At 47.7% G+C, this 9,397-nt stretch overlaps 1 protein-coding gene across 3 annotated transcripts; it reads right to left on the reverse strand.

Annotated features, from left to right (window-relative positions):
- Nucleotides 1-381: 381 nt before the first annotated feature.
- On the reverse strand, nt 382-9,158 carry KCNG1 (potassium voltage-gated channel modifier subfamily G member 1). Of its 3 annotated transcripts, none has more exons than XM_033075091.2 (4): nt 9,020-9,158; nt 5,934-6,046; nt 3,962-4,763; nt 382-3,478 (listed from the first exon to the last, which is right to left on the reverse strand). In XM_033075091.2, exons 3-4 carry the CDS (start codon nt 4,718-4,720, stop codon nt 2,708-2,710), a joined length of 1,530 nt encoding a protein of 509 aa, XP_032930982.1. In that variant the 5' UTR covers nt 4,721-4,763; nt 5,934-6,046; nt 9,020-9,158; the 3' UTR covers nt 382-2,707. The 3 variants fall into 3 exon arrangements, with proteins under 3 accessions (XP_032930982.1, XP_032930980.1, XP_032930981.1); XM_033075089.2 differs by having other exon boundaries at nt 3,962-4,766; XM_033075090.2 differs by lacking the exon at nt 9,020-9,158 and adding an exon at nt 7,758-8,098 and having other exon boundaries at nt 3,962-4,766.
- Nucleotides 9,159-9,397: the final 239 nt, after the last annotated feature.

A 9,397-nucleotide genomic window follows, 5' to 3' on the forward strand; every position in this document is an offset into this window, starting at 1 on the left:
GTGGCTGCACACGCTGCTGAGAGCCAGAAGGGAGTGACAGCTGTGTCACAGGGGACAGCCAGCTTCTGAGGCAAGCCACAATTCTCATGGGTTTGACTAAAAATCCAGTAACAGACTGTAGAGAGGCATTACAGCTGAGACCCCCAGGAAAGCTGGGACACAGCAGGTGGGCTTCTCTCTGAGGCTGTGCTCTGAAACCTCTGAGCTGGATTTCTTTATTTATTTGTTTATTTAGCACAACACAAGGGCTGCAGCAGTCCTGCCCCTGTCCAGCACAGCAGGTACAAGCACTGCTGCCAAACTCAACATGACCCAGGCAGGGACATCCCCTGCACTGCCCTGGCACAACTCACAACAGCCAAGATGCTTCCACAGTTTTGCTCAACCAACACCCAACTCCAGGGTGGTATTTTTTATTTTATTTTTATTGGACAAGGGCTTTAGAATCGAGCTCTAGTTGTGGGATAAAAAACAAAAAAAAAGTGATACATGAAATAAATGAGCATTAATGTAAAGACAGTGAGAAAATGGATGGCCCACAGCATTTATTAGCTAGCAGAACATGGAACTGAGCTTGGGTTTTATTTGGTAAGTCTTGATTTCTCCTTATATTCACATACAGCTCCTTATTTATGGCTCAGCCTGTCAAACACATTCTGAGATAAGCAACTGTTGCTCACAGGACTAATCTAATTACCAGTTCTTTTTATAACGAACGCTGACACAAAGGTAGAAGATGCATAGCACTTGTTCTGGAGCCAATGCTCCAGATGATCAAACAGTTTTGAAATTTGAAAAAAAAATGGGGAGAAGAATTTTTTGTCACGATGTTCCTGTTTTTTGTCCAACTCTAATTAAAGATGAAGAACAAGAGTGAAAAGCTGGTTCATTTGCAGCTTTGGCACAGGATTAATTGCCAAGAGTTTAGACTGGATATTTTAGCACTCTGCAGTAATGTTCCATAGGCACATTTCCCCACCACAGACTGGAGAATTCTAGAGCCCTAATTATTTGCAAAGTGCATGTTTAAAAGTTTTGGAATTTTCCTTCAGGAGCAAGCATATCAGAAGAGCTTCAAATTGTATTTTAAAGACATTTGAACAGAAAATCAGCATACTGTGGGCTTCAGCACAGACTGAGAAACTGAGTTCACTTTTTTTGGAAGGACAATGTTGTGTCCTTGGCCTTCATTTAAACCATAAAACCATTGTGCATTCTGACATTTCTCACAACCTGCTCCAGAAATGCCAATAAGAAATAGTATTTCTGAAAATTAAGACAAAGAAGCATTGGTCAGTGTGATGGGGACTTGTAAATTCCCCAAGCTCTTAACTGCTATTAAGTCATTTAACTAAAAAAGAGTGGGAAATAGGTGAAACTCCTTAAATCAGCTTTCCTTTACCTCTAAGCACACATGAAATCAAAAAAGTGGATTGAATTATTTTTTAAGTTCTGAAGTTTTTTCTCCTGAGCTGTTCTGCAAGTCAGTGTCACTCCCTCTAAAATAAATGGGGTGTGCCATGAACCTGCACAGAAACCTGTGCCAAACCCAAACACCCCCTGTGCTCCCCCTGCCCTCAGCACAGAGCCTGGCCCAAGGTGAACAAGACCTGGCTGTGCTTTAGGGTGTTCTTTGCTTTTTCCTGTCCCATTTCAAATGCTCCCCATTACCCCCACGTGTGTGACCATGGCAGGGTGAAGTGAATCCTGTCCCGAGTCCCTCCTGGTGCAGGACAGTGAAGCACAAAGCTCTCAGTGCACCCCTCCACGGCTCAAATCACATTTTCCTTTTCCCTCACACATTTCCTGCTCATGCCTCTGTGGAAGGGGTGGCCCCAGTTTGCCCAGCAGTGCTGGGGTCCCTGGGATCTGCCCTGTCCCAGTTCCCCTGCAGAGCTGAGGGATGGTGAGGTGGGAACAGCTGCTGGGGAAGGCTGGCATCTCCTCATGCATTTTCAGTGGATTTGCAGCTAGTCATTCTTGGTAATGGCATTAAGTGCTACCAAACTCCAAGGCTTTGTTCCCTGGAATGTTGCATTCCATGGCATCGGATCAATGCTCTAACATCAATTCAATTTTGAAGCTGGTGAGCTCTGAGTATTTACATCTTTAGCAAGGTTATGCCATGAGCAGCTCCATTCTTCTGTTCTGCTGTGGTTAGGGCTGACCTGCAGAGACAGAGCTGGTTCTGTGGTGAGTGGCGAATCTCACTTGACTTTTTTAAAGCACAATGGGACAAACATCTGTGGTTATTTCCATTACGCTCTAGGGCGAGTTACTGGGAGAGAATTTAGCCATTAATCCTGATGTATTTACATTATTTATATACAAGGAGAACAAGAAAAATGGTGGCCTGAATAATGATTATGTACATTGTGTGTGATTCGGTTGGAAAAATGTGTATTACAAATGGCAAAACAGCCTGTCAAGTGCATAATTATATGTTGCTCTTTTTTTGTTGTTGTTGCCAGAGAAGGTTTAATTCCTTAAATCCCTCTGCATGATCTCAGTGAAGGTTCTGCCCTATACATTGTACGGGGGGGAGGAAGGAACAGCACAATAACAGACTTCTTAACCCACGTCAGGTCCTGCTCAGGGCTCCTTCTCTCCCTTTTAATATGAGGATTTACCTTGGTAAGGTGCTCCCAGAGCGAATTAAAAGATGGAATCTGACACAATGACAGCAAGAGAAACAGCAACATAAATTTCATTCGTTGTCCCTGGTCTCGGAAGAGAGAGTGGTGAACAAAACCTCGCTGCCCTGTGACTCATTGCTCATCTGAGACTTGGCTTTCAGCAGGAACTGCGCTCTCCTGTACATGATCCTCTCCTGCTCCTGCTTCAGCTCCAGGTAGGAGCGCGAGAAGGTGTGGAAGATGGAGGTGACCGGGAAGGCCATGAGCAGGATTCCGCTCAGGATGCTGCTCAGAGCCACCACCTGCCCGGGGATGCTCCTGGGCACCATGTCCCCGTATCCCACGGTGGTCATGGTGATGACAGCCCACCAGTAGCAGGCGGGGATGCTGGTGAACTCCTGCGAGGCGGCCATCTCGTTCTCGATGACGTAGAGCAGGGGTGCGAAGAGCGCGATGGCCACGCAGAGGAAGAGCAGCAGGAGGCCGAACTCGCGCGTGCAGCGCCGCGCCGTCAGCCCCAGCGTCTGCAGCCCCAGCGAGTGCCGCGCCAGCCGCATCACGTACAGGATGCGCAGCGCCCGCAGGATCCGCAGCACCAGCCCCACCTTGTCCAGGTAGATGTTGCCCGAGCTGGGCTTCTTGGAGCCCTCGGAGCCCGTGTCCACCAGCAGGGTGATGTAGTAGGGCAGGATGGCGATTATGTCTATCAGTGTCAGCGGCCGCCGCAGGAACGAGAACTTGCTCTTGGCCTGGATGAATCTGAGCAGGAACTCCAGGGAGAACCATGCCACACACACGGACTCCACAATGAAAATATTGTAGCACATCTGGGAACACTCACCCTGCAGGAAAGAGGAGGAGTTTGTGATCGGCTCTGGATAATAACTGTTTTAGTTGGTGCGGTGACAGGAGGAGAGGCTTCTGTGTTGGTTTTTTTAAACCCAAAATATTAAAGGAATTGAAGCTGTTGCTATGGGGAAACACGTTGGCAGTTTGGAACATGCTAAATGCAAACCTTAGAGAGGCACTGCTTATTCCACAGCAGATACTGCTCGGGAATTTCAGCCTTTCTAAAGAGCAAATTCAAAGTCTAGCAAGGTAATATACAGAAGAGTGCACGCTAACTGAATTTTCCTTGAACATAAAACTGAATATGATTAATTCTCTTACAAGTAATTGAACATGTAACATTTCAATCACTCTTTGCCATATTTCCCCCCTCTAAAGACAGCTGCAAAATCCCCATTGAAGTCAATAACCTCAGACCTTGTGCTTGCTCTGCTCTTCCCAGCACATACCACTTGCCATGCTAAAAGCGAGCTTACCTTTTCCTCCTCCTCCCTCAGGTCAGGCATGGTGCTGATGGATAAGTTCACTGCTGTAATAGTTACAAACAAAACAGACAAACACGCAAACACCTTTCCAGGAAGGCCAGACTGGGGCCTTTCCACCATGTCTTGCAACTTTTTCATGCACAAACCAATTTTTGTCTCCTCTACTGTTTCACCTGTTGTTTCATTTTCTAGGAGGTCATCCTCCCGTTCATTAATCTCTGTGAGCTCCTCCATTTTTTGCAGGTATCTCCTTTTACAACACCAGTCCAAGTTGTCTTCCTCAATGCCCCAGTAGAGCAGCTCCTCTTGGAAGGACAGCGCGCACATCTCCCGCAGGAGCCGCAGTTTGCCAACCCTCAGGAAGGTCAGGATGGTCCTGAACGCCCCCGGGTTGCGGTCGAAGAAGAATTCGTTGCACGTCACGTCGTAATCGTCACAGATGTTCAGAATGTCGTCAAAGTTAGTGCAGAACTTGAGCTGTCCCAGGCGTGTCAGCGGGAACTCGTCCAGCGTGGTCCAGGGCAGCAGGTACTTGATGCCGCCCACGTTGATGATGATGTGGCGCTTGCGGTCGTCGGGGTGGAAGCCTTTGAGGAGATCCTCCTGAGGGTGGATTAGCCTGGCTCTTTGGTAAAACACTCCCTTGAGGGTTTCGGATTCTGGAAAGAACGTGTGGTTGAAGGAAGCATCTGAAGTACAGCTCAGGGCGCTATAGTCATAGTCGGAATTTTCTCCAGGCATAAGAGTCATCTTGGAAGACAACTTTGCATCCCTTCGCTGCTTCTGCGAGTGTCTTCTGGAACAGAAAACAGACACGGGGTGAGGAAATGGCAGGCTGCTCTCAGGGTTTCAGCAAATGCAGTGCTTGGAGCTCAAAAGCATTTATGGATGATAAGAGCAGCTGGAAAGCAGCAGTGGCTGAGCATGGTCAGACCTTTCTGGGCTGACCCCACACCAAGGGCCATGCCCGGCTCTGCCTGGCACATCTGTCACTCTGGAGGCTTCTCCTGTCTCATATACAGAGGTCTCAGTTCCCAGCAGATAAAAAGGGAAACAAGAATAATTCCTCCATGTTTCTGGTTCAGAGTGGAGGTATAAAAATGATGATGGTATCACATTAGGACACAGAATTCAAGTGTGTTCTGTAGAAAATTAAATTGTATAATTTTTTAAAGAATTACTCATAAAACTTTGGAGTATTTTAGTACCCATGAAATATATAGAAAGAATCAGAAGTCAATTATGTTGTAATTCAGTAAGTACACACTGCTAAAAAGCAGTTAGTACAAGAGTAATTTCTACAAGGCCATCTGGAAACAATTTGGGGGAAGAAAGCTCACTTGTATGGGTGATCACATAAACATTTGTATAGAGTTTACACACAATTAATGACATGGCAACTCGCTTTTAATGGCCTCATTTACAAAAGATTGCAAAGAAATACAGGATTTCCATGCAAACCTTGGGATGTTGTTCCAGTTATCACTGCCACCCTCCATGCAGCAATAGGGCTTTGTCCTTGCTGCCTTTACTGTGATTATAAGAACCCAAACATTTCCAATAATGACCTGGAAAATCCTGTTTGAATTCAGCTCATGCAGCACTGGTGTAAAGTCCAGGGAGTGAAGTGAGCAGAGTTCAAACACAGGAGCTGGAAATGTCCAAACTTCTGCTCTCCCTAATAAACTGCACTTTAAAAGGCAGCCTGGACTCTGCTCCTCTGCAGGAGGCTGTGCAGCACTGCCCCAACACCTTTCATCTGCACACTCAGCCTCAGCTCAGTGCCTGGACTCCCTGAGTTTCACTTGATGAGAGTATTTATTTATTAAGGAGACTGTACAATATAGAGACATTAAATATGCACCAGTATTTTGGCTTTCTAGCCTCGGGTTCACAGGAAAGGAATGAATATTCCAGGTGATTGGCTTCAGTAGAGTTTTGCTCTTCCCCTGGCTACACTTACCTCCCTTGGATGTGCACCCCAGGGACAGCCCCCCTGCCAGGGCCACTTGCTGAGCCACAGGACCCTCCTTTTCAGAAGCTGGGTTTATAAACCACACCAGGAGTGGTACATACCTATTAGAGAAGAAATCCCCATGATTACACAACAGCAAAGGTCTCCAACCACAGCTGCACCTCACTTCAAGAACTCTCCTTGCTGCAAGGACACTTCAATGCTTCAATTTAAAACTCTCTCAGTCCTGCTCCTGAACTTCCTGGAGGGTTTGGGCTGGACAGCAGCTCTGTGCACACTCACAAACAGGTGGCTGAGGTCAGCTTTGGGTGGAGTGCTGTTCCTCACTCGTACAGAACCACAGAATGGTTTGGGTTGGGAGGGAGAACCATCTAAAAGCTCCCCTTGTCCCACCCCTGCCATGGATCAGCAGAAGAAATGCCACTGGAGCACAAGCTAAAGGTTTGATATGGAAACCAGGGCTGCCTGGTGGATGTTTGTGTAGGGCTTCATCCCTCAGACCAACTGCTGTTTGATTTAAAAATGCCTTTTCCCTTCTGCCTCAGCCACGTCTAAGGCAGGGCTGGTCCAAACAGAATGGAGATTATGACTGATATAAGATATGGATAAGTGGGAGCTGTTAACCATTTTCCCTTCTGTAATACCAGATGATGTTGGTTAGCAACAACTTATCCTCTGAATCTCAGTCAGGAAAAATGAGGAGGCAGCTCATCTCTGTCACTGGTTTGATCTCCCAGCACATCTACTGTTGACACAATGGGAAGAAATGGAGAGAGGGAAATGTAAATGTTCTGCGTGTGTCAGACACACTGCACCCTGAGGCAGCAACTGTGAAAGAGCAGAGCAAGGTGGAAGGCATTTCTGCCAGCTCCTCGACCTGTGTGAAGGCAGGGATGGGAGCAGTGACTCCCCTGAGTGCCACACCGAGTGCCTGCACTCACACAAGGTCGCTCCTTGGGTTGCCATAACCAGAGCTGGCAAGCTTACAAATCCCACGTAGGCTCTGATGCTCCACATGGGTTATTTTCATGTTCTCTGCCTCAGATACACGCAGCATCATATCTACAGGGGAAGAGTAGGAGGAGATAAAGGACAATAATAAACGTGGCCTGACTTGGAGGAAGGGAGAAAGGAGAAAAATAAACCAGTGCATTTCTCTGGGTGTTTCTTCTTTTCCTTCTTTGGTTCGTCCACAGAATGATGGTCAATGCTGCTTTAGGGTGACAGGGATCTAACTAATGGGAGGACTCCTTGCTGTAGAGCTTAGAGCCCAAGCAAGCTGCTTGATTCCTCCCTTGCAGCCTGATGACACTGGGGACAGCTGATAAGGAATTCCTCAGCAGTAAAGACAGCACACTGCAATGCAAGGTCAGACAAACACATCAGCCCAGAGCCCAACCTTCCCAGCAATCAAACAAGATGAACTTTGAGGATCTGCTGTCACAGTCAAATCCTGTTCTGGTAAAACCCTCCTGAGCAGAGTTCTGCCCTTGGGATGCCTGGGACTCACTGGAGCCCACTCCAGTGTCCTGGCTCTCCTGCTGACAGTGTGCTCTCCTCTTGGGCAAGTGGCTGTGATTTACTGGGACAAGAACTGCCTCTTCCTGCACTGAGCACCCTGGGAATTGCTCTGGCCTCTGGAACCTGCAGGACACAGAGTAACTGGCCAGGGGCAGGGGCTCTGGGTGACTCCAAGGGGTGGGCTGTGCATGGGAAGTGAGAGAGGAGATATTTTCAAAAATCTGTCCTGCACAAGATGCTATCCATTATGCCTGGTGAGGAGATCAAATTAGAAATCCGTGCTGCCCTTACTTGCAGCCAAAAGTCAGGAAGGATGCCAGACTCCGAGGCAATGGGAAAAGAATTATTAAAGATGCCCTTCTGAGGGAAAGAAATAGAACTCATGAGAAACATGATAAAATTCCACTGCAAGTGTTGTTTCCCCCCCAGTGTCCTCTGCAGTATTTTGAATTCTGCAGTGCATCTCTGATGTAATCAGAGCTCCTGCAAGGAGTCCTGCTCCTGCTCCACAGTGCAGACAATTCAAAGTTGTGCCTGGGTGATAACAAGCATGCAAAGAAGATGCAGAACTGGCCCTGAGTCTCTTCTATCAATTCCTGTACCTGCAACTCATCTCTGTTGCTTTTTACCATTTGTAAATTAAAAAAAATTAAAAAACAGTTTCAGATTTCAGTGCAAGTAGAACATGAATAAAGTGATTTTTGGGACATAATTCCATAAGGAATAATTTAAGGATCACTCCTCCTTTAGTCTTTCCTTAGTTAAACAGGCAGCATTTCCAAGCAGTGCCCACTCAGCTCCCCCCTGGCTGGATTTCTGTGCTGTACCTCCCTGCCAGGTACCTCCTGCCCTACTCCTGCAGCTCTTTACAGCCTCAGAACACATCTCAAACTTCAACTCTGCCTGCAAAAGTGCACTTCCAGCCCAATCAGAGTAAAACCTAGAAAGGTCAATGTGCAACATGAAATAAAACTCTCCTGAAAAGCAGACAAGCTGAAAAAAAAATGCTCCATCTCTATCTGGCTCTCCCTGAGCTGGACAGTTGTGGCATCTTATGACAATCTACAAACAGAATTATGTCAAATATGTTACTCACTGTTTGGTTTTATAAAGCTGAGCCTTATTCTACTGATAATATCAGAAGTGAAATAACTTTGCAGATAACTTATATCCCCAGGAGACTGTTCTGAAATACATCAGGATTAATAACTGCAGTTACTCTCCTGCTGTGGAACATATTTATGTCAACAGATTTTAGCGAGTCACATTCATAGCAATCTCTTAAACATAATTTTAAAAAGTAAAGGATTTGACATTTACTTGTATTGATAAATATATTGCTACCGAAATGAAAATTTGTAGTCATGGAACAGTTCTTTCATGCAGTCCTCACCCCCTCCCCGAGTCTTTTCCAATGAAAAAGAAAAAAAAGACATTGCCTGTCAAGAACAGTTCACTTGATGCGTCTGTCAGTCACCAACGAGCAGAAGTCAGCAAACACACCAACACAAACCACATCCCTCCATTAGTTAGAAATAAAAGCCATAAAGGACCTTCAGCTTAGGCAAGGCGGAAGAAACCGGAGAGGCGAGCGTCCATCCTGCGCTGTGCAGCCCCGGGAGCGGGGAGCGGCCCGAGCAGCACGGAGCGAGCCCGAGGATGCGGCCGGAGCGGCTCAGCCCCCCCGGCGGCGGGGCCGGGGCAGCGGCAGGGCAGGAGCGAGCGCAGCGGGGCCGGGGAGCGGCCGAGCCCGTCCCGCTGCTGCCAGCGCGGCTCCGGCACGGAGGGACGGCCGCTCGCTCTCGTCCATCCCTGCGGAGGGACACAACCTGTTGCTGCAGCCGAGGGGCCCCGCCCGCTCCGGGGGCTCGGCGGCTCCGGCCACCCCCGGCCGGGCGCTGCCCCGGGGCTCGCCCGCGGCCACCGAACTT

The sequence above is a fragment of the Catharus ustulatus genome, chromosome 17 (assembly GCF_009819885.2).
Source record: "Catharus ustulatus isolate bCatUst1 chromosome 17, bCatUst1.pri.v2, whole genome shotgun sequence".
NCBI lineage: Eukaryota > Metazoa > Chordata > Aves > Passeriformes > Turdidae > Catharus > Catharus ustulatus.